The sequence below is a fragment of the Aphis gossypii genome, chromosome 1 (genome assembly GCF_020184175.1).
Source record: "Aphis gossypii isolate Hap1 chromosome 1, ASM2018417v2, whole genome shotgun sequence".
NCBI classification, from domain to species: Eukaryota; Metazoa; Arthropoda; class Insecta; order Hemiptera; family Aphididae; genus Aphis; species Aphis gossypii.
The window spans coordinates 53,759,697-53,786,078 of NC_065530.1; the positions used below are offsets into that span (position 1 = coordinate 53,759,697).

Genomic DNA, 26,382 nt, shown 5'->3' on the forward strand with positions numbered 1-26,382 from the left:
TTTAAGAGTAGGCGTTGGGAATAAAAAAAATATGAACATTAGTTAAAATTATTTTAGTATTATCCGATGATAACCACTTTGATACCAACAATTTATAGTTTTTGCTCAAAATAATTTTTTGATGGGTTTAATGATTTATCATTAAATTTATATGAAATAAGATTAAAATGTATATAATATTAGATATTATAACTGACAACTGACAAGTGACAAACGATTGTTTTAATAATTTTATTTTCTAACAATTATACAGATAAGTATACAAATATATATATATATATATATTAAATAAAATATGTAAAATTAAAAAATAACATAAAAAAAAAATTAATAAAAATAAATTCAACAGTCAAAAAATATAAAAAAAAAATTTAATTTATAAATGAGATACTAGGAAGAAACCCAAATAATATTTTCACTGATTTTCCAAATAGCTAACTATAAATACTTGAACAATTTTTATCAAGTTCAGAATTGTTGGCATGTGTAATGCATCTTTATTATCACTTTTTTTATGCCAAACATGTGGAAATGGATTTGGAATCATATGAACTACTTCAATTCCTACAAAACAAATATCCGATTAATGTATATGAATTTAAAGATATATTTACATTTTAGTATTTAGGTACCTCTTTGATAAAATGGCATATGATCATCATCAATTTGAACAAATGCAGACATTGGACGGAAATAAGTTTGAGTATGTTCATTTAAACAACCAGTCTTGTTTAAGATTGTTTCAGATTTTATCAAAGATCGATATAGATCAGCTGTTTCTAAAAAATAGTTATAGAATTTTGGATTCTTTGTGCCTAACAAATCTAGAAGCATTAAAAATTCCTGAAATAAATATACTCATATTATAAAAGTTCAATGTTTAATCACATACTTGTTAATTAACTATGGAAAACAATAAATAACTTACTATTCTATATAATTGATTTAATTGTCGACCATTATGTAGAAATTTGGTATTTTCCATCTTTGAAGCTAAATGTCGTGAACCATAAAGAGAATCTGAATCTGTCCATTCCACAAAAGCTTCTTCTCCATCGAAAAATACCATCATCAAGCTTAAAGGCTAAATTATTTAAAATAACATATTGTGATTTAAAATGTAAACTAAAATATAAATTTATGGTTATGTATATTATAAATTTTTCTATTTCTTGTATTAGTACATATATACCAGCTCTAAATTGTTTTGAAAGCCTAACCTGTTTCAAATTAACTACTTACTCTTTACATATTAATATATTATTTTCTGTAAACAAATAAAAGTAAACAGTAAGCTCAATTATTTATGGAATTAAACATTATAATGTACAATATATATGTGCATACAACAATTAGGTTCACTATTTTCATGTAAAATATAAAAAAATGTTCGCTATCTAGTATAATATAGATATTTATACATTTATTAAAGAAAACGCCAGAGGCCACAGGGGTGGACGCCGCCCCCTGGCCTTATAATATGAACTTTTTTATTACCAATTAGACAGTGAAAACATATAAGTTTCAATATAGATATATTTTTAATATGTATAATGTATATACTTACAGTGTTTTTAAAGGTTTCAAGACGTTGGTTTAATGACTCTGCCATGTATATCATCATAGCACAAGGTACTGCTGAATCAGTAGCGCCGACAAAATAAAAATCCATTAATTTTGAATCATAATGGCAAGCAATAACTATATACCGATCAGCCATAGGGTTTAGAGTAGCTACAACATTAGTCATATTGTATACACCTTTTGGTGTCATGGCTTTGAATTCATCTAATTCCACTGTCCAACCATTATTCTTCATTTCTTCTGCGATATACTATATATATTTGGTAAAATCAAAAAAATTCAACTGAGCTTCATATAATATAATTGATAATTGATTATTTTAATTATTTAATTTATAAAATATAGGTACCGTTTTTACAAATTCATGATTATTTGTTCCAACTACTCTTTCAATTAACATTTCATCTAAGATTGGCTTAAAATGTTGTTCAATCCCCATGTGACATAATTTATAAGTAGTATCTTGAGAAATAGCAGTGTTCTAAATTTTTAAAAACACACATTATTAAGTTTATCTATGATTTTATGCTAATTAATAATACATTTATATTTTTACAAAATATGTTTAATAATCAAACTTATAACAAATTTAGCACATTTCAGCCCATTATTATTTCAATTTGCTGATAAATACAAAATACATTATTTAATTTTAATCCATAATAACTAATAAATAATATTTTTATACATTTTGTGGAATTAAATTTTTTTATATTATATTATAAACATAATGTTGGAAAGTATAGTAATCTTACTATACAGTTTTATTTGAGAAACAAGTAAAATCATTTCATTATTATTATCCCTAAGTAACAAGATGAGTAACTTTATTACCCTTATCCCTGAGTACTGAGTAAAGTAACTTAATTACTTTATAAAATAAACTTATACAGCATTATTACATTATTACAGCATTGCAAGTTGACTACTGAAGTATTAAGGACAATAATTTTTATTATTGAATTCCAAAACACATACAGTAGGTAATTTACACTAAAATAGTTTTCTACAGCATCTACTCACAAAAATATAAGTAGAAGTATTATCTGTTTCTTTTCAATTAACATCCATTACTAATCTAATTTTTCTGCAGTCCCACAATCACTAACAGAATTACAATTTCCACACGAATTATCAAATTATTTTTTTTAGTATTACATATAGTAGTAATATAATAACAAATGCAGAAAACTAATAAAAAAATAAATAAATAATAATTATGTAATAAATTATACAAATACCAAAGTACTGCATTGTGAATATAAAATTAATTTTAACAAACAAATACTGGTTTTTAGAAAGTCATTACATAATCAACAAATAATATTTTATAAGTATTACTGTTACCAGTTGTGGCTTTGACTGCGAGATATTTTAATGATTATCATTAATATATATATATTATTTTTAAATTAACAATATTACATTTAATCATATATTCTGGAACCACATTATATCAATTAAATTAAAATCATATTTATTTTTGATTTAAACTTTCACTTATAAATTACTGCTAATAATCATCAGCAAAAAATACCAATTTAATTCATTTTAACATCTTTTTAAGTTATTAATGATCCGTTAAAAAAAAAATTAAAAACTTTCAACTTTTATCATAATGATAACTTTGTATTTATATTTTAAATTAATTAATTTTTTCTCAACTTTTATAGAGTAAAAATATTTTGTGGATTAGTCAGTACAATTGTTGTTTTTGATATCTAAATAAGAAATAAAAGATTAATATTTATAACTAAATAACCAAATTTTATACATGCCTTTAGTTTTTAAATTTTGTTTTTTTAATTATCACATATGTACCTATTTACTCCTAAAAACTAAACAACCATACCTATATACTTCTTGTACGTGAAAAATTAAGTGGAGTAATTTGGTTATGTTAGTAGGGGGAAGGGGGTGAAATGTTTTTACATTTTATCTATAACCCTCCCCCCCCCCTGCAAATGTAATAATTACAAAATATGCAATAATATACAATATTATCAATAAATAAATTATGCAGTTAACCAGTCTTTTGAAGGAAAAAAGGTCATAGGGGATACGATTTCAAAATTCCCCCTAATTGTATCATTGGAAAAGTTTAATGTAAAATTGTAAAATCAAATATTGTAAATTGTCCTTATATGTTATTTCAGGATACACTCTAATTACAAACCAAGTTTGAATCCTTTTAGTAGTTTGGTATTATTGAGTAACGACTAACAAACATTCAAACTTTTATTTATAGTATTAGTAAGATAAGATTTGATTATTTTTATTTCTTTAACATGTAAAAATAAAATGATTGTAAATGAACAATTAAATTTTTTAAATTAGTAATAACTATTAAAATAAGCCAGTTGTATGTCCATATGGTAAAACTTATGCCAATCAAATACTTATTTTGTTATCGTAAATATTGTTTATTACTTATTTTTAATATATTTATTCTAAGTTACGTAAATAATCACTGTATCACAATAATTAATAAATCAATAATGAGCTTAAACAAAATTATTAAACATAATTTGTAGTGGCTAATGATTAGTCCATTAAATTTATCAATCTTTATGTAACCAAGTAGGTATTAAATTATTAATTACCAAAATATAATTAAACTTTAATAGTACTGTCAATATATTACAATTAAAACTCAAACATACTACATAATAGTCTATGCCCTATATCAAATAAAGAAACAATAGATTATTTAAATGATTAAAAATTCTAATAGAAATATTATTAAAACAAATCAATACTTATATTAGGTAATAACTAATAAGTATATGATTATAAAATTTATATTTAATAAAATACAAATAATCAGACTAGAAAATTGGTTCACATACTTGTTTATTTCTGGAACTGATCTTCTGTGACGATACAATTGTAATGATTTGGATTACTACGAAAGTAAATCTTAACAATGACATTTTCAGTTAAAATAAAGTCTCTAATTAGTGATGAATAATAATATAAGTTAAAAAATCAACACTCGTTCTGGACATTAATACTAAACATCATTAACGAACGTTCGTTGCTTAACGTTTCGTTCGAGTGAATACGACCATAACTTATAAGAGACAAGAATATAATACTAAACAAAAAATAAAAGTTTACGGTGTACCATTGTTAATTTGAAATTAGATAGGCAACAGGTGAATAAGGTGCCTCTCAACAGATTCTACATTTTGAATTGCGAAAAGCGAATTGTGGAAGAGGAAAATATTTTAACACAGCAATATCACATCGTATCACTGATTAAACTCATATCAAATACAACATGGTATGATCGTAAAATATACGGATTTTGTTCAAGTCTGCGCACTAGGTACCTACGTCACACGCTTACAACACAATGCATCACGATTGGACTTATCACTATCTTGTACTTCACAAAATAGTTGTTCCAAAGTAAGTTCATGACAAAATAATAATATTGTCATGCTAGTAAATTTATTTAAATATATTGTTTATAGTTTTGCACAAAATATAAATACAGATTTTGATGCAAGAAATTTTAATAATTGTACCTACCGAGCGTTCCGACACTGATAAAATTTATTTATTTCAACCATAGACCTTATACTAAGTATTATTATACTTACTTTTACTTATACTTAGTATAAGGTCTATGATTTCAACAATCAATTATTGTTCCACGGTCTATTTATGCCACTAGCTAATAGTAGAGAGCCTAGATAATAATATCTAGGCTCTCTAGCTAATAGCATTGATTATACATAGTATACTGGTAATCAATGCTAATAGTTACAATATGTTTTTTTTAAACCCTAACAATATTCAATGAATCTCTAAAAAATACCCACAGAAAAACTCAAGAAAACAATTCCACCCTCAAAAATAAAATATACACACAAGAAAAAAAAATCCCTCTGAAAATATTTACAAATTGTAACATACTACTAAGTCTTAATAATCGTAATATTATAAATACATTCATCGCCCACTTCGTTCAGAATCTAAAATACAGGGTGGGGCAGTGAATCGGGCGATTTTAAAATAACTAGATATAAAAACCAAACAAACATATTTTTAACAAATATATTTTATTACCTGAACGTATATAAAAATACTAAAATAGCATTAAAGAAGTATTAATTATTTAATTTTTATAAATGATATCTGCAAAGTGGTCCACGTTCGTTGTATAGTGCACGTGAAATCTTTATTACTTACTATAGTATATATACCTACTATATTAAATATTACAGAATTGTTCATTAAAAAGAAATGTATTAATAATTGTTAGTAAATAATGAATTTTGAAAAAATTAACAAATAATAACGATTTAAGAAACCTGAGAACCGAATGTCCTTTAATCAAAATATGCCGGGGACTTAAGTCCTATATCTTATAACTCTCCGAGACGAAACGTCCTATCTTAAAAATTGCCGGGGACGAAACGTCCGTGGATTGGTTTTTTTAAAGGGGACGAAACGGCGGGGGCGAAACGTCCGTTTACCCTTTTTTTGGAAGATGCATAGCGATTTCAACAATGATAAGATTATGACTCGGAGACTTCCAATGTGGATATTTATAAAATATGTACTTGACATCATTTGTTTCAAACTGATTTACTGAGTTATCAGTATCATGATTGATTATGTTCTCGCGAGGTTGAAATGTACGAAACAGATGATAAACCAACAATATAAATTAAGTATAACGTAAAAAAAATACATGAATGATTCCTGTGTTTTATAATACTCACCGAATACTGATACCGGCAAATACGCAATTGTTTAATCATTATCCGCTTCTAAAATTGACAAGAGAATATTTTTAAAAATGGAGTTTGTACATTCGTTCTAGGTTTCTTATTTGTTCTTTTTGTTTTTCTAAATCTAACAGTGAATCTTGACAGAAACCAATTTATATTGGTGTGTGTGTGTGTTGACTCCAGACAATTTATTTGGGGGGCTCACTTTTTTTCATTGGTGAATGATGATACAGTCAGTAGATAGTTCTTATACTGACAATACGGTATAAAAAACATTGTGCATTTAATAAATAAGTACATTTTATTGAAAGTTTTATTTGTCGAAAGAAATTTCAGGGGGGGGGGGGGGCATTTGCCTTCTCCCTTAAGTATATCTGGATTCAACACTGTGTGTATTACTAATCAATAATCATACATTTTATAATATAATTAAAAATGTATATATTAAAATAAATAATTGTAAAATATTTAAAATCAACTATTTAAGTTATAGATTACACTAAAAATTGTAATAAATACTGATAAAAATGATGAGATGTATAATATACATTTTTATTTTTTTTTTATTTTTAAAAAGCATATTTACAATCTATACAATTTGCACAATAATTAAATTTGATAACATAGGTAATAATAATATAATGACTTGATTGTCTTGAGGGGGGAAAACCGTCCATCTACAGTACCTCCTATTTCATTTGATGGGTTCATATATTAAGAAGACCGTTTTTTTTTTAGGTAAGAGCATCTCTTGGCCATTTTCTTTTTAACCTCCTTGGAGGGTTGTTGGGGTTGGTTATAGAGGACATGCGGGAAATTAGAGGGTTTTGGTTTGAGTGTAGTTTGGAGTGAAACTTTTTGTAATGATAAGTTGCTATTTCGTTAACTGTTAGGATTTGTAGATCCTTATATGTAATGCGTCGTTGGTCATATACAATGGAGCTCCAGTTATTTGTCTAAGACATATAGACTGGAAAGCTTAATATACATTTTAAGTAATATTTTAAATATTTTAATTTTTTTTTTTTTTTTAAGGATATTATAATAGTATTAATATATTAATATAATATAATATTATATTTTGCACGGCGTATAGTGTAGGCAAATTAGGAACATTGTTGCAGTGTTTTAAGTTGTTTATGATAATTGTGATAAATAATACTTGTGCCATTAGTCGCTGAGGTGCGATAGTGCGATACACATATTTTAGCTCATTGCAATAATTCTAGTTGACACAAATCAAAACATGTCGTACATAAACTCCGTCGCAATCAACGATATTGTTTTTGAATACAGCATTTCAGTATACAAAGTCAAACACAAAATTACCGGAACACAACGAAAAACAAATCTATGAACATTTTTAAATTAAAACAAATGCACGAGAAATCATCACATTAATCCCAAAATACTACTAAAGCATCTACAATTTAAAAGTAATAATTAAATACATTGGAACTTCTATTTGTCGAATTTCTTTAAATAAAGAAATAATACATGGAATTACAAAATTTTTATTCAAAAACTTTTCTATTTAACAAATACATTTTGTATTATATATTTTTACCACAAATTAAAATCCTATTTTATTGATATCGATATGTGGTTTGATATTTATAAAGTACACAATCGTTTACGACATAATATGACAGCATACACACGATCAAGAATGAAACGCTCTGTTAAATTTTTTCTAAGTGAAAATAATATTATCTCTTTATAACGAAATTTCTATTTAACGAATCTTTCTCTAAAAACCTTCAATTTTGTTAAATTAAGGTTCCACTGTATTAGACTATTAGCTCTATATATTTTTTTTTATATAATAAGAACATAGGAATAATGAGAAGTACATATGAAATTCTGAGGATATTTTTCATTGCAGTTCACTATCATTTTAAAAACTTGAACCATGTTACCTTTCAATAGGTTAGCTATATAATATGAATTTTTGATATTTTTAAAACGAAAAATATTAAACTTTTTAAGTTATAATAATTATATCATTGATTTAATCCATAGACCTATTGGTAAAAACGTGTCCATTGAAAACAAACAAAACAGCATCAAAAAGTGGTTTTATTGTAAAAATATCTATTATGAAATGTATAGAGAATAATATTTAGGAGGGAACCGAATCTGTTTTTATTAAATATTAAAAAAGTAGCTATTTAAAAATGTAAAAAAAAAGGTTTTGTGCCTTTAATTACCTACGAGTTGTGTATTAATACAAATTAAACCTTGAAGGTTCCCTCCAAAATATTCTTCTCTATTAAATGTATTCTAGGTGTTTTTAGTATGGTTACTTTTTAATGGCTTTTCGTCTATTTTGCATTTAACATTTTTACGTCGTTAAATTTAATTTTTATTACCGCCATGTGCTGTTACCTGCTGGCCGTTGTATGTTGCATGTTTCGCTTTACGTGTAGCGTCTTTAAGAGGTACTCTTAAATACATTTGATTAGTTCGTTCGAAAAATAAAATAAGTTCATTAGCAGTTAACTTGCGTTAAACCAAAAATGGATAAATATTGTGTATTATGCATGGCCTCCGCCATGGCAAACGAATCTGTGACATCACGCACAATATTAAAAATTACCGTAAATAGCAAATCACAAAGATGAAAGAATGTAAGTGGTATAATTTTTTTTTTATAGTATGTACTATAATTAAGGCCAAAAACTTTGACGAATTAAATGGTTCTTTAAAAATGCTTACAAAATACAACTAGATCTGTCAAGTACATTATATCTTCAACAAACAGGCATAAATCTAAGAAAGAATATTTGTTTTAAAATTAATAATAATAATAAATAATCGGAAAGATTATAGGTTATTAAAAAAAGTATTTTAAAACTTAAAAGTACCTACTAACACTTTTGAGAAACATATTATTATTAAAGTAATGGACAAATATAGTCGTACTGAAAAATTATTTGGTACCCAAGTGGAATAAACTGTATTAAAGTTCAAAAGTATATCAAAACTGTAATAGTGAATGTATGCATATTGCATATTGAATGAATGGAATTGGAACTATTACAATTTTTGTTATATAAAATTTAAAAGTAGAAGAGCTATTGGTAAAATCATAAAACACTTACAAACAATTTAAGATTTGTGTAAACAGTGTTTAGTAGAATACGGACAATTAGTGCTTACATCATTTTATACAGTCTCAAATTTTATTAATAGATTCGTCGGATCCAAACAAAAACTATTACAATGTAATATTGCTTAAAGTTAATATTTTCATTATATTTATATATTGTTTAAGCAGAATTGTTTAATTTTATAAACTCTTAAGGTTTGTGTGTACTAATGCACTGTGCATAGTTAGTTTAATGAAAAATTGCATAAATTGATAGTTTAAACTACAATTTTGTTCAAATTTTCTAAAAGTATATGCTTACGTAGTATAAAATATTTGTTTGGATCCAATTGGGACATTTGATAAGGATTTATAATATTTGTAACGTAACACTAATCGTCCGTATTGTAATTTTTAAAATGCTTAGCAATAAAAATAAAAAGTACTCTTTTAAAAAATTAAATATTTTAGGACAGTCTTGATATTTATTTGCAGTAAAGTAACCTTAATTTAAAGAAAAAAAAATACAAAAATAATTCACTTAATTAATTAAAATACAAGGTACTTAATTTTGAATGTTAAAAAATAAAAATTAATCCAATGATTTAAAACTGGAGGAATATAATAAATTAAACAAATACACAGATTCCAAATTATTGTTTGGTATTTGAAGATTCTTCAAGTTTAGGAACCTTATTAGGAGCAATATCTGCTGTTTCTTCTTGTTTAGGTCTTTTACGAACCAAATGGCTTATGTTAGATGCCTGTTTAGTCGTTGATGATGATTCACCATTTGTTGTTGCTAAGTTAGAAGCACCTACAGCAGCCAACAATGCACTTACAGCAGCCTTTTTACGTTCTTTGATATCTACAATTTTTTCTTGTATTTCGGGAATAATAGATTTAACTTCGGCAATTTCTGCCTTAGTTGTGTCACTGTCACTGTTCATACTTTCCAAGGTTTTAATTTTGTGATTTAAAACAGTTACAGCTTCTGTTAGCAGTTCAATTGCTTGTTCACCACTTCCACCCAACTCCTGTGCTATGCCCAATTGAAATAAAGTTTCGGCAATGATACGACTATCCTCTGGTAATAATAACCTGTAAAAATGTAACTTATTATTTTGACTTTCTTATAATTTCTAAAAATAACTCACCTTCGGATTTCCAAAGATTCCGTCATGTCTTGAATAGCTGTTTCGAACTTTTCATCTTCAATGCTTACTTCTCCACATTTCATTAAAACTTCAGCAAGCTTAAGTTTTGATTCTTCAGTATCTTTGTTTTTATAAATCACTTTTGCCAATTCGAGCATTTCCCAAGCAATCTGTAAATCATTAACTTCATCTTCTCCAACATCTTCTTCGTCTGGTTTTTCTCCTTCATCAACAGACGTATCTTCTTTTTCAGTGGACTGTTCTCCAACTTCGTTTTCTTTTACATCATCAGATGTTTCCTCTTGTAAATTTTCTTTTTTTTCAATTGATTTGGTATCATCAACATTGTCTGTTTCTTCTTTTTCTATTTCATTTGTGACATCAGACATAGAAGCTTTATTATCCTCAGTCGTCACATTATTTGAATCCATTTCTTCAGTTGAAGATTCATCGTCATTTTCTTCTTCAAGTTTTTCTTCTAGTCCAACAGGACTTATTTGGTTCTTACTAAGCTCAAGAAGGGCACATCCATAATTGAAATAAGCTTCTGCACATTTTTCATCTAATTCACTATATATGGTTCCAAATAGACTACATGCTTCACTTAAGACATCAACAGCTTCTTGAAAATCTTTGATTATTAAATGACGTTTACCATCAGTTAAAAGTTGTTCAGCACGCTTTTTTTGCAATTCTATATCTTCAATAGTAGGTTCCTCATTTTCTTTGTTTTCACTTTCAGATAATTCTTCTTCATTGATTTCAGATTCTTCTGATTTATCAACTGTTTGAATTTCATCGGTTTTCAATTCTTGGGAACCATTTTCTTTTGCCTCGGTTTTTGAATCAATTTTTTCAATATCTTTCTCTTCGACACCAATCTCAGCTTCTTTTTGTACTACTTCAGAAGGCATTTTAATCTAAAAAGAAAAAATGTATGCTTAGCGATTATTGGTGATATTTTAATATTATTCTATAATTTTGTTATCATTATTATTTATCAACATTCAACATGAATATAGCTAATAAGTTATTCTTATAATAAAAAGAATTATTATAATATATTCCTCTTAAAGAAACAATTATATTTTTAATAACAAATCTTAAAAGTAATTAAAACCGTACTGCGATACACCTGGAACATATTAATTACCTATATAAAAATATAAGTTACGTGATATAGGTACTGAGGTAAGATTATATTTACATTGTTTATGAAACTTTAATCCAGCGTGTACGGTGCACAGTAAAAACGTTCCGACTAATATAGTACATTTTTATTGTAAACATTTTTTTTATGTTGGCTCTACTTGTAGCCGAGAATGTTTATTAGAGCTTGGCGCCCTTTATACCCCAGTTCCAGATATTATAGATCGGGTCAAACGTGCTTTCACGCACACTGGAGTCTAATAGTCTACTCAGCATCTAGTTATTAATATTGCTTAGTAATCGTGTGCTTTGTAGTTTTAAAATACTCTTCAGGAGCACATTTAAAATCGGGACTAAAACATATATACCTACGTCAAATGTATTAATAACGATATTATAATAATTGGTAAGGTCACGTTTTTCATAAATATTTTTCATTTCATTCAAAAGATCGCAGGAAACTAAAAACGATAAGTAATATCGAACATTTAAAAGCCATAAATTAAGATACAGGCTAAATCATATTGCGGTGTATGTGACACTGTACATAGGTAGTTATTTATAAATTATAATATACACATACAAATAGAAACAATACACCGTATTTTTACCACCTTATTACAAAATCAGGGATTCACGCATATAATCGAGTAAGCATTATTTATGATAAATTACTTAAATTATGTGTAGGCGGTAGTTATCATAATAACATTTTATTATTTATGTTATCATTCAAACCTTAATTGTAATATTGTACCTGACGTATTTCTTAAGAACGAAATTTATTTAAGAATAAACAGTGATTAATGTATTTATGATTAGTATTATTTATATTGTATAATCTTAAGAATCTACGGTTTGTAAGTCTGATCGAGGGATAATATTATGAAATCAACCCACAATTTTTAAAATTATATCACGGAGTGTTGGGAAATTACAACACCGAACAGTACAAATATTGATACAGTGATATATTATATTATATTTATATATACTAAGAGACGTTTTATCCTTAACTCTTTAAAATGAAAAACAATTTTTAATAATAAAACAATATTTCCTCGCATATTTCACAGTAATCTTTTTAAAATATATCATACAACATATAAACATACATTTAAAAATGTACAAATTATTATAACCTTTAAGAATGTAGTAAAGTCAGTAAAGAAACGATCTTAAATAGTAGGTTTTCTACTTGTAATTGTAAATTATTATATACAATATAATTAAGATGTTTAACGACTATGTGATAAAAGATAAAATAAAAATACATCATCTCACGTGCCTATACTTAGATACATATAATATATTAATATACGATAATATATTCTATACATATCTTATAGTGTAATCAAATATTTAAAAACTATAGGTTGGAAGAACAATATCTATATTTTGTTAAAGGTAAAATACAATTACTTTATGTAAAATTAAATTCATTTCATGATTATTTCAATCTTATTAACTGACTACTTTTACGATTTTGTAGACACTAGACAGTCGTTAAATTATCACGTACTCACAATAAAATTTAGAATAGCGTAAACCAAAAAATATGAACTATTAATATGTTCATTTTTAAATACAATTCCAGATCGTTATTTTAAGCAATAATTTAACAAAATGAATTCAAATATATTATATACTGTTACATAACATAGTTTTAAAAATATAGAATAATATGGACACTGTGACGGTCCATTATTGGCCAACGGAAACACAGGGATGCTTATCCGTACAACCACTCACACTTTTTCTCACAATCACGCTTATACTTTCATCGTGTACAACATTTATGTTATGCACGTCAGTTTGGACTAATCATTGGGAAAGTATGGAATGGGATTTTCAAGAGGTAAGTATTCAAGAATTTAGCGTTATAAATTTAAAGTAATTTACTCATAATAAAATATAAATTTTATTTTTAGGCAATATCAGTGTTGAAAACACAAAATAAATCGTCCAAGTGGTTCAATAATATAAATACTGAATGGCTAGTAAATGGAAATACATTAAAAATAACAATTAATGCGGTAAAGCCATCTCCAGTAAATAACGGAGATGCTTTATTAGTTTTGGCTACAGTAAATCAATATCATCAAAAGGATTTGTACGACATTCACACATTATTACATCTGACAGAAGAAACGACGACTACAGTTATACTGGCACCAATGTACGGTGGAATTTGGACTTTATGTATCTCTCTAACAGGTACTTGTAGTTATTCTGAGTATAATAGACTTATGTACCTATACATTGGAAGTATTAAAACAATGTAAAATGAAATGTATGACGGGACAAAACGGCGCCACTTAATGGATTCGTATACAATTCTTTTAATTATTGTTTTCTAATAAGGTTTCCGGTTTTGTTGTTTTTAAACAATTTATATTTATTATTCGTTAAACCGTAAGAAATACAATAAATTAAGCTTAATAATGAAATAAGACTGCAGGATGGCTATTTTAGAACTTTTTTGAGCTAATTCTCTTAATAATAGAAAATAAATTGTACTATATAATAATATTATAGCTAAATGATGCATGCATGATACTTGTAGTATTAATACGACAAATTGATATCCAATGTGTCTTAGTTTAAGTTTAATTTTAATAATCAAATGATATTAAAAGCGACTAAAAAAAACAAAATCAATTGTTTTTCCTAAATTTTTAATAAAAAAAAAGTCGGCAAGTGAGTACCGCTCTGCTGTACATTAGGTGCTGTATGGATCATTATTATATATTATAGGAGTGTTAAATTTGAATCCAATGATAGTTATCATTGTATACGAAAAACGATTCTGAACGAAGATGATTTGTCAGCCTAGGATATAATTTCTAGTGGTTGGTGAAAAAGGTGGTTTAAAAAAACCAGCTTATATTAAAAAATATTTTGAAAATTAAATCACGTAAAGAAAACGCGAATCTTAATAACTGGTAAAATTTTCAAGTATCTACGACTTATACTTTTTGAATAATAACAAATATTTAAAATCGTTTGAGGATAAATCGTTATCATTACGCTATTTCGTTAAAATTTAAAATTCAAACGCACTTAAAATTTTTCCTATAATGATGCTTCGAGTTTTCTCTATAGATACTTGAAGGTAAACTTATGGAAAACTTAGTGTTGTATTTTTAATCCTTAGTTATAAACACAAAAAATTTTATGATTTTTCAACTTCAAATATTTCGCAAATATTCATAATTTTGACGAATTTTCGTCAAAATTAGAACTTCAAATGCTAATAAAAAAAAATTGTGCCTATGTATTCTTATAATTTTTTAATCACTATAAGAATAACATATGAGGAACTTTGTATTAAATTTTCAAGTATTTTGATAGGGCCAAAAAAATTTTATCGACACTTCAAAAATATTTTTTCAGAAAAATTGAAAATTTCAGTTGTCTATAAATAGCTCAAAAAAAGTCAAAATATTTTGAAATTTAAATCACGTAAAGAAAACGCGAATCTTAATAACTGGTAAAATTTTCAAGTATCTACGACTTATACTTTTTGAATAATAACAAATATCAAAAATCGTTTGAGGCTAAACTGTTATTTAACGCGGTTTTTGTAAAAATTTAAATTTCAAACACTCATAAAAATTTTTTGCCTGAATCCGGTAGAGTTTTTTTTACAGATATTTGAAGAAAAATGTATGGAGAACCTTGTACCAAATTTTCAAAACTTAGTTATAAAAGAAAAAATTTTATGATTTTTCAACTTCAAAATTTCTTGCAAATTTTCGCGTTTTCGACAGATTTCGTAAAAATTTGAACTAAAAACGCTTATAAAAAAAAATTGTGACTAACGATTTTTAATTTTTTTTAGCTACATTAAAAACAACTCATAAGGAACCTTGTATTAAATTTTCAAAACTTTTTGGTCATCCAAAAATTTTTTATCGACACTTTAAAAAAAAATTTTCAAAAAAATCGAAAATTTCAGTAGTCTATAAATAACTCAAAAAAAGTCAAAATTTTTTGAAAATTTAACTATATACGGATACCACTGACATTAACATTTGGTGAAAATTTCAAGTATTTTCAGTGATTAGTTTTTGAATTACAACCATAAAAAAAAATCGATTTGGTCGAAAACTGGTTTTGCGTAAAAATTGCCGTTTTTCCGTCATTTTTTTTTTGTTTTTCTCGATTTTTTTGAAAACTGTTGGAAAATGTTAACTTTTTACCTCTATAATGCACCAAGGATATTCACTTTTACATCGGAAACCACCCCCATTGTTTGAAATTGGAGCATTATTTCGACTAGTTATGCTGTACACAGACACAAAAAAAAAAAAAACAAAAAAAAAAAAAAAAAACATACATCATTGTAAAATCAATACATTCTTCACTCCGTTCAGAATCTAATAATAGCAATATTGCAACATCAATACATAATTCACTTTATAAACTTAAAATAAATACATTATTATCATATTATGATACAGTATGACATTAATACTTTTTCCGGTAAAATAATTAAAACATTTAATATTGGTCATATAGATAGATTGCGAAGTCACGAAATTCAGTTTAATAGCAGTCGTAGCGCAAATATAAATAAAATATTACATGCAATTTTGTAACCTGCAATTCTTAATTTTTTTTTTTTTTGTTAACCAAAATATGATACTTTAAATGTACTGAATTACTCAAATCGTAAAATCTTGGTAATTATATTGCAGGGTAATAATACTACAGTACATTAGTATGTACCTAAAATGTTCTATAAATTAATTAGGTAGTTATATTCAATCTAATTTAAAAGTATTCATTTAAATTATACAAGAATTTAGAATTAACAATTTTGTCAATTCTTAGATGATCAGTTAATACAACTGTACCAAGAAACAAACAATAAAATGGGATCGGTGTTACCTAAATGTGTAAATTATTTAGCTGAAGAACCTCCAGAAGAAGAATACTTTAAACCAGACTGGCATCATAGTAAGTAATACAATTGCTTTATTGTTTTTATGTATATCAATTACACAAAAAAATTCCGTTTTTAAGCCAAATAATATTAATAATAACAAAAATATAATGTTAAACTTGGTAAAATAAAGTTTTAAAATTACTTATTTTTGTTTTATATACATTATACATACATATAAAAATCATTAAATGAAAAAAAAAATAGGGAAGTTAGTTAGGTTAAATAAGTCACGCAACTATTAAGTTTACTCAGGTATATCTAAATATAAATATATATATATATATATACATTTAATGTATTATATGTTTATTAATAAACATCATGCTTTAATTGTTACGGCAGAATAATTCTCGTATATTAATATTATTCACTCAAAAAATATATATATACACTTATGACTTTCTATCATACATATCGATTGAACAATGTTGTATTGCTTTAATTTCAATGAATATTTTTAAGTTATGTACATATTATGTATATTGTAAGAATTGAGGTAAGAACCAAATATCTCACTATTTATGATTTGTAGATGGAATTTTTTTCTTTTAATGCTTATGAATAATGCTATCCAAGTTACAACTTCGGTCTATAATATAATGATTTATAATTTCCGATTAAGACGATTTTATTATTAATTTTTGGTATTCTTGTTGTATGCAGTCCAATGCCGGCGGAAAGCATGAGCGACCTGCGCGACAAATTTATTTGGAATTTTAGGGGCGGCGTTGTTTATAAATAAAAATATATAAATTATAAAAGGGCAGTATATTATAGGTAATTTGGCACAAGGCAGCGAAAAACCTAGCGCCGCACGCCGGCACTGAATTGCAGTCTACCGTATACTTTTCGTCTACCACTGCATAACCGAGTCATTCCCATCAGACTAACCTAACCTAACCAGACGCCAGCGACGATTAAACTTAATCCCAATCAAAGTTTTTAATAATTATGCTAACTATTTGCAATAAACGTCAATTTAATTATTCAGCCAGGGGAAAATACTTTTATACGTTTTTAATGGAAAATTGACTTATTCAAATTGATACTGATAAAATATGAGTATATTTTTTGGTAGAAGATGGTGGAAAAAAATTGACTCATTGGAATGTTTTCACAGAAACATTAAATTATATTGTAATCCATAATAATTATTTATATATATATTATAATATATACCTAAACGGCTATACGTAATGATATTTTAATTAAATATAAAAAAACATATGGTAGACCGTATATGATGTATAGTAATGTACAGTGGACCGTATACAGAATTTATTTAAGGCATTTTGAGATATTAAGTTAATATAAAAATTTATTTTATTTACTTTTTCTAAAAAAATTCAATAATTAACACTAGAAAGTTAAAATAAATATCATTTAGGAAGGCTATCTAATAAAAAAGCTTGCATGTAGAATCTACATTGTAGATAAACACAGAAAAACAGGCTTAATGCGCTCAATATATTTTTAGATTTTTAAGTGGACTAATAAATGTATTTATTTTACAATGATGGGTACATGTTTTATATTTTTTTTATATGCATTTAAAGCTTAATATTTTACAAAATTTAAAAAATCTTCAATTGTTATAGCTTAAGTTTAAACATTTAACATAATGTTATTTATAAATAGTTCATACTGGACATAAAAAAAAAATGGCAAATGTTAACTCTCCTAAAAGCATTTAGCTATCATATTACACTTACCTAAATTCCACTAAAACCGTTTCATTTAACTATATTATATTTATGTTAATTCTTCTAAAAAGGTTAGGTTAATAAAGGTGATATAAATAATATTAATTGTATTTATATGTTATATTTTATAAAACTCATACACTTATTTAATTGCCATGCTTTTTTGGTGATTTTATAGCTTTTGTCATTATATTTCTTGACTCGAAAAATCAATGAGAAAAGGAAAAAACATTTTAAATAAATATAAATACATTTTTGTGAAAAAAATCATATTATTTTATTCATATTTGTATTAACGTTTTAAACGTTTATTTCTGTGTACAGTACTATTTTTTTTAATAATGAAATAATTTTTAAATATAGTACCTATATACATTATACAGCTAAGATTGTTTATTATTTTGATGTTAGGGTGACACAGTGTGATTCTAGAGGTTAAAGATGATATGAATCGAAAAAGGTTAAGAACTACTGTATTAAAACAAACAAAATTATTACTGATTTTAAAAAAGATTTAAAAATACTAGTACAATAAAAATAGGCCAAAATTAAATTAGAAGGTTGTCCTTATCACAGACATATTGGTGTATAATTGAGAGACTTTTGCTTTCAACTGATTAAACTGTTTCGGTTTAATATATTTAAATCCAAAAAATGTTATTAACTGTTTTGTATTGACTTGTAGAACACTAAACTAAATGATAATTATCTAGATCAATTTTATAATTAGGTAATAAAAAAGATATGTATATTGACAAACGAGAAATTTTTCCACTTACAGTGTGAACAAAAACTTTTTAAAAAATTGACAAATGTTTTAAAAAAGTTAAAAAAAAACTTATAAATTATGACATAATTACATTATTGAAAAAACAAAAGCATAATTTAAAAACCCTATTATTCACTAATAAATATTTATTTAACTACCTATTTTAATATGTTAAAGGAATGCAAAATGTGTCAATATCATGTGCATTGGTATGCATTATAATAGTTGTTACTGCGTCATTGATTGGACTTTTTTCTATTTTTCGCCATCAAATTAGTGCTATGTTAATCACGGCTGTAATGTATTTATTAGCAGGTAATATAACTATAGATTTGCTCAAATTTTAACAAAATGTCATGTTATATTATATTATTGTAGTACAACAGTATAAAATATATTCAACTATGTTGTATAAATGTAAATAAATTTCATTACCAAGAGGTACAACCTTAGTGAAATGGGCCAAAATCTTAATATTTATTATTTGCATACAACATTTACGTATATTTTTTTGGGCAATAAATTATCTTATCAAAAACCTAACCATACGCTTTTTCCAATTGTTATTGGATGATATTGTTTTTAAATTTTAAATAAAAAATAATTTTAAACAGTTTTAAATTATGTTGATTAAACTTATAATTAAAAAAAAATATGATAGATAAACACAGTTATTATACAAATAAATAGTAGATTAAAATCTGTAGAAAAATGTCATCATTTCACTTTTATTAGTTTTGAATTATATTACCTACAATAGTAAGGATTTTTTTATACTTTAGACTTTAATCATAATAGATTGTTACCAAAAAATGTACAAATATAGATTAATAAAAGATAGAAATGATGACATACATCAGTAATAATAAGTAAAAGTTAAGTTTTCCAGTAATTATACTTTTACCAAATATTTAAATTTAGTCATAATCTTTGTTCAAGTATAATACTGTTTTATTGACTTCAAATAATGTATACATAAAAAATATTTTCAACATTTATTTTAAAGTTTTTGAAATAATGAGTGTTAAAATGGTATAATTATCTTAGATAATTTATCTAATATCTATTAGGTATAAAACTTAAATTGTTATTTTATAGGAACTTTTGGATTGTTCACATTGGGAATAATGCACAATAAACATCATTCAAGAAAAACACATAGCCAGAATAATTGCAATCAATCACTAGCACTTATCGATGGTATGATTAATGTCAGTAGAAACATGTGTCAAACAATACATTTTTGGGAACAATTGCTAACTGCCAGAATATATTCACTAGGCTGGAGTGTGAGTATAGGATGGGTAGCAGTTATTTTATGTATTTTAACTAGCTGTTTATGGACTATTTTATCTAAGATAATGAGATCCACCATAAAATAATAGTTCAGACACTATTACGTTCGATCTATATTTAAATAACTTACTCACTAAACATTAATTAATAATTATTAAGTTTAATGTACCTATTCATAAATGTATAAAATAACCAATGTTAGGTTATTTTTTCTTATAAATATTGAAGATAATCATAGGTGTGCGCACGGGGGTGGTTGGGTGGGTTGCAGCCTCTGGCTTTTTCTTTAATAAATGATATTTTACTAGATAGCGAACATTTTTACATTTTACATGAAAAAAGTGGGGAAGCCAGTTTTAATATAATAGTATAAATATAAAATAAATGTGATAAAGTTATTAATTTACCAGTTACTATCACACAAGAATCTTTGGTTTGGACCTTTTTAAGAACCCCCCTGCGATCAAAGTCTGCGCAAGCCTATGAAGATAATATTATTCATTATTATTCTGATTCTGCATTAACACAAATTTTCATCAATTACAATTTACTGTCTAAAACTATAACTAGGTATATATATTTTGTATTGTCTATTTGAAAATATAAAGCATTATTTATGAAGTTAATAATACAAATTTTATTCACCATTTATATTTTATTCATTTTAATTCACCTTGATCTTCAAATATTTATGATGTTTAATTACTTAGTTACTGGTTACTAAGCTACTAGTTATTGGTTTTATAGTGCTATTATTAAAATATAAAATCCTATGAGATGTGTATACATACTTAAATTTATAGTTGTTGTCAATCAACAGAATTTAAACTTAAAATAATGTCATTATATTTTTTTGATCTAGAATTAAACATTTTAAAGTTATTACTACATGGTTTTTAAATAAATAAAAAGAGAAAGACAATGTGTACTTTCTATTCCCAAATAAAACATTTTAACCAAATGCTAATTTGATATCTTTTTGCTCATTGACAAAAACAACTTATAGATGAGGCAAATGCATAATCAGTTAATAAAATGATACTGGGTTAATAAGCCCTGCAGCGACAAGTGAAAACTATAGCTCCTCCATCCATACAACAATAAATACATTATGTAAATATAAAATAATGAGTTTCTTTATTGATATTTATAAATGTAATAAATCAATGATATATTGATATAATATTTAAGCAAATTAAAATTAAAAAATAGAATATTGAAAAATGTAAAAAAAAAAATTCATTTTCAACACAGACAAATACATACTGTAATGTTTGATTGATATTATATATTTAATTTTATATCCATCTATAATATGTAATCAATATCTATAATAGGTATTTTATAGTAATAATAGTAAGTTTTTTCCGTCGAATTATTAGATTGTTTGTAAGATGTATTTATTAATATATAGATGGTAGAGCGATAACAAACCAGTACCAATAAAATTGAAAAATTCAAATAATGCATTTTGTATAAAATAACATTACAATGTTTAACTGTGGTTGATCGTAGTAAATGGATGCTAACAACTAAGGTCAATGAAAATCAATTTATCTAAAGATATGATCTAACCAAACTGGACGAATATCAGTCTTTGCCTAAGATTACTCTTATATAATGTAGAATACATCGTATATACTGTAATATGTTATAAAAGGTAATCAAGGGTTTATAAAATTACTTTTGATCATTTCCAAACGAGGAATGAAAATGTTAAAATTGTAGTATTGAATAGTTATAACCCATTTAATAATTAAATTCTCAATATAAGGTTTGAGATATCAAGAAAAATTATTCAGGGGCAGTGCGTCAAGGGAGGCTTTGAGACGGCGTCTCCCCAATAGTTGTAACATAGCAATAAAACTAATTTTTAATTTTTTTAAAAATATTTTCTCATAAGTATTTGTGTATAAATATTCTCTTTATCGTGGTGTGCGTTTACATAAAACGCATAGGTTCTAGGAAAATAGCACTAGATATACCATTCTTGGAATTAGCGATAATGATTAACGATGGACTATGAGGTCGTAATACGAATGAGACGTAATCACAACAGTCTCCAATCTAGTATTATAGATGGTATATAAAAGTTTAGAGGGGAGGGGGGTCATAGCGATAATGGTTTTTGTACCAATGGAGGCCATGAGACTAGTCTCATCAGTCATCAGTAACATTTGCCACCGAGCAGTGCATTATTTTAATAGTATATTCGTAGTCGGGTATGCAGAAAAAAAAGAACGAAGGTTTGAACTTGTTTATAAAAAAATATGGCTGAAATATTATTTTAAATATTTTTATTGTTATAGATATAATTTTTATACTTGTTATTTTATCAGTTTTAATTTCTATATATAAATATATTTAAATCTAACAATATATTGTATAATATAAGAAACGATGCTATTTATCTATATTTTTTCAGTAGTTAAAATTAATAACTTATAATGAAGTTGAATAAATTATCTATTAAAAATATAATTAACTATATTCGGAATTATTAAGCTAATTTAATCAGTTACGGCATTGAATAAAATACTAATATTTTAAGTAAAAATTTATATAAATAGCCAATAGTTACACAAATGTTAAGTCTTCCCGTAAATTGTATTCACGTACCGCTACTGAAATTATTATAAACTAACCTAGATCAATAGATCTCAAAGTGTACAACATTGGCTTTAAGAGGGAGCCATCATAAAATTTCTACAATGGCGATGAAAGAAACGACTACAATAATGACAATACTAATTATTTAAATGATTTAAGATTTCTGGTAAAATTTGTTTTCACATTAGTATAATAACCATAAACAATATTTTTAAATCAATCTTTCTATGAATTGTGGAGTAGATCTGAAACTTAAGTGTCCAGAGAAAACTTTAGTTCAAACAATATTCTGATCTTTAAATTTAATACTGTAATTGTAGACCTGAAAAATGAGCCCTATTTATCATAGGCCAAGTGGAGGTTTTTCAGAAATGATAATTAAATAATAAAACAATAAAATTGTATTTTTGAATGTCTAGGACTTTTGGGGTACTAAATGTACTATTACTAAACATTTAAAAAAAAATTAGACTATGATGTCAAACTATATCTCAGATTTTAAATACCTGCTATAAAAAAAGGTTTGAAATCCTTGATATAGATCAACTTACTTTAATAAAAAACTAACACAAAATTATTCTTTCTAAATGCTTATTAAGTTCAGGTGTTATCTTGAAATATTAAGCGCTGTAAGAAGTGCATTATTTTGCACCTTATAAAAGAATGATTTTGTTGTCTAAAAAATTCATGATATTGATCTTTTAGTGCAATGAGTAGGAAATTTATCTTTAATTAATGCTTGCATGATTTTTTTTTTTTTTTTTGGTAGAAGTGCTAAAACATCTTATCAATTATTTTGACAGAATTGAAATTCTCTACCAAACATTTACAACAGATATTATTTAAAGGCACATATTCCTTAATTTGTTAATGTAATTATTTTTTTTAAGTTATAACCGGAGTTATAACTAATGTTTGGAATTTCTTGGCTTCTTAGTTTCTTATACTTATATGTTAATTTTTTTATATGACTATTATAGAATATTTTAGGTAAGATTAAATTGATTGTTTTGAAGTGAAGAAAAATATAATTAACAGTTTTATAATATTAAAAAACAGAAAAATGTATATTATACCCATTTACCTAAATATTTTTTATTAATTGTTAATATCAAACAGAGACATTTGTTTAATATTTTTTCCTTTCTTAAAATTTTAACAGCATATTATTGAATATTTTTAGTTATTAAACTGCATGTTTGCGAGGGTTTTTTTAGCACTTGTAGCGTGCCACTTATGAGCAACCGTAGTGATGTAGATTAAGGTTGATCAGTTAAAAAATGAAGATCGACAAAATATTTCTAAGAGGTTTTTTATTGTAAATTATTCTATGTCCAATTAATTAATTAAACTAGGGAAAAATATTCTAAGACCAAAAGACACAATTAATGAACTGGGTGGCATGAAGGTGCTCACTCTAACTCTGGCAAATCACATCTAAAATGTGTCCATTCGGAACCCCCTTAATATCGTCCAGAGATCCCCACGATACTGACATCGTGCTCGCATATTATCGTACCTAACATATTTTGTATTAACAATTTTTTTTAATATGAATATATGTATTATATAATATGATTTTTTTTTTTTTACATTTATTTTGGCTCTTCCATATTTATTAATACATTTGGTGGCTCGCGAGTCTCTTCTCGCTGGCCACCCCTGTAATATAATATGATATTATCATCATTCCCAAGCGGCATTTCTTTTGTACCGCTTTTAGTTTTAGATCTATTTTTATTCTTGCTATACCTATATCAAAATAAATTAACTGAACCATATACTATTTATCTTACCCTTTGTTCTTAGGCCTACTGTCACTGACTCGCACTTTATTGTTATTACTATTACTATATTACTGAATTAGTACTCATTATAAACATCTGGTCATCAAGATCTCCGTTCTAATACCTATGTATATTATATTTAATATAAGAGATATCAGGGCACAAAGCACACTTTAAAATTAATCAAGACACAAATTCTACACCCATGGGTAACATTTTAGGGGGGGGGGGGTCAAAATAAAATTTTTCTCAAAAGTAAGATAATGAAGATACTAATGATATTATGCTGGTATTTATTGAGTTACAAGTTCATAATATTTTTTGTCCATGGAGGGGCAAATGCCCTATCTAGCCCTCCTCAATGGGCACCCATGTCTACACCTATATAATAGCTATAACCTAATTTTATTTTTTATACTTAATAGAATTATTATTATAATAATACCTACTTGTATCTCTTGTATACGTGTATCTTTCTAAATAAATATAGAGCTAAATTAAAAAATATAGTGAGCATACCTACTACATTACAAAGGAAATCAATTAATGAATAAAAACCTAAGTCACTAAATTAATGAAGTCATAAGTATATGCAATTGGAATGACATTTTTCACACAATAACATAAAAAACATGTTAATTCACATAATATATTACATTACATTGTACATACTAAATAGTAACATTAACGTATCTGGTATCATTATATGACAGACATTACAATCACTTTCTAGCAATGATAATTTTGAAGTAAAATTACAACTGAGAAAAATATAAGTTTGCTAAATACTGCGAAAAAATTAAGAACAAAACCAAAATTGGTTTCCCGCCAAATATAATACAGCCTTGTAATTTTATTTTATTTAATATAGCCATTATTACTTCATTAAGAAAAAAAATATTGAAAATTGATTAATAATCTACGAATTACAAAACCACATGTTAAATAACTGTATGAATACATGTATTAATTAGACATTCAATATATTATGTATTAAGTATTTATTATAAAGGCCAATTATTTGTTGATGGTAAAACTAATTAGTGACTTACCTATCAAGAGAAGATCCGTTGACAAATAAGTAGAATTATTACTTGAACAAAAAATATTGAGTTAAAAGGAGCTGGTCACAAAAACGTGAAAACTATAAGTAGGTAAGAACTATGAAGTGTCAAGTGACAAATGCTTGAGCTAAATGTCCAAATATTAATAACGGATATTAGTATATTACGATTTACGATAACGATAATCGCCACTGATTCGCCAAACCAACAAAATTTTAAAGAAGGAAAAACCCGCTATATCACTACGAATTAGTTTATAGCATTAATTCTCAATGGTGAATGGCTCATAGTTAGAAGAAAAAAGATAACGAATAACCTAACATAATTCTCATGATAAACGAATAAAAAAAAATGCGGGATATTATAAAAAAGATAAACATTTCAATTCAAGGTTAAAGAATCATGGAATAAACCTTTTTATTCTTGGACGAAAAACCATAGTTTTCTTATTTTATCAACAACAACAAAACCTC

General features: G+C 25.8%; 3 protein-coding genes across 4 annotated transcripts; 1 reads left to right on the plus strand and 2 right to left on the minus strand.

The window, feature by feature from the left end:
- Nucleotides 1-217: 217 nt before the first annotated feature.
- On the minus strand, nucleotides 218-4,827 carry LOC114120964 (glutaminyl-peptide cyclotransferase-like). Its single transcript, XM_027983087.2, has 6 exons — nucleotides 4,434-4,827; nucleotides 1,934-2,065; nucleotides 1,568-1,834; nucleotides 929-1,084; nucleotides 633-843; nucleotides 218-564 (listed from the first exon to the last, which is right to left on the minus strand). The coding sequence occupies exons 1-6, from the start codon at nucleotides 4,515-4,517 to the stop codon at nucleotides 416-418; spliced, it is 999 nt and encodes a 332-aa protein (XP_027838888.1). The 5' UTR covers nucleotides 4,518-4,827; the 3' UTR covers nucleotides 218-415.
- A 5,056-nt stretch (nucleotides 4,828-9,883) lies between these two features.
- Nucleotides 9,884-26,180, minus strand: LOC114120947 (histone-binding protein N1/N2-like). The gene is made up of 3 exons (XM_027983061.2): nucleotides 25,898-26,180; nucleotides 10,578-11,497; nucleotides 9,884-10,521 (listed from the first exon to the last, which is right to left on the minus strand). The coding sequence occupies exons 2-3, from the start codon at nucleotides 11,489-11,491 to the stop codon at nucleotides 10,074-10,076; spliced, it is 1,362 nt and encodes a 453-aa protein (XP_027838862.1). The 5' UTR covers nucleotides 11,492-11,497; nucleotides 25,898-26,180; the 3' UTR covers nucleotides 9,884-10,073.
- Nucleotides 11,951-20,575, plus strand: LOC114120948 (uncharacterized). 2 transcript variants are annotated; one of them, XM_050199858.1, is made up of 6 exons: nucleotides 11,951-12,376; nucleotides 13,405-13,584; nucleotides 13,658-13,943; nucleotides 16,566-16,691; nucleotides 19,330-19,467; nucleotides 20,251-20,575. In XM_050199858.1, exons 2-6 carry the CDS (start codon nucleotides 13,411-13,413, stop codon nucleotides 20,532-20,534), a joined length of 1,008 nt encoding a protein of 335 aa, XP_050055815.1. In that variant the 5' UTR covers nucleotides 11,951-12,376; nucleotides 13,405-13,410; the 3' UTR covers nucleotides 20,535-20,575. The 2 variants fall into 2 exon arrangements, with proteins under 2 accessions (XP_050055815.1, XP_050055820.1); XM_050199863.1 differs by having other exon boundaries at nucleotides 11,951-12,132.
- Nucleotides 26,181-26,382: the final 202 nt, after the last annotated feature.

Coding starts and splice junctions, on each gene's coding strand:
- LOC114120964 (XM_027983087.2), bottom strand. CDS start 4,517: ATGTCATTGTTAAGATTTACTTTCGTAGTAATCCAAATCATTACAATT. Junction 1,835..1,933: donor ATCATGAATTTGTAAAAACG/GTACCTATATTT, acceptor AAATATATATAG/TATATCGCAGAAGAAATGAA. Junction 565..632: donor TATGCCATTTTATCAAAGAG/GTACCTAAATAC, acceptor TTTGTTTTGTAG/GAATTGAAGTAGTTCATATG.
- LOC114120947 (XM_027983061.2), bottom strand. CDS start 11,491: ATGCCTTCTGAAGTAGTACAAAAAGAAGCTGAGATTGGTGTCGAAGAG. Junction 10,522..10,577: donor GAATCTTTGGAAATCCGAAG/GTGAGTTATTTT, acceptor ACATTTTTACAG/GTTATTATTACCAGAGGATA.
- LOC114120948 (XM_050199858.1), top strand. CDS start 13,411: ATGGACACTGTGACGGTCCATTATTGGCCAACGGAAACACAGGGATGC. Junction 16,692..19,329: donor TAAACCAGACTGGCATCATA/GTAAGTAATACA, acceptor AATATGTTAAAG/GAATGCAAAATGTGTCAATA. Junction 19,468..20,250: donor TGTAATGTATTTATTAGCAG/GTAATATAACTA, acceptor GTTATTTTATAG/GAACTTTTGGATTGTTCACA.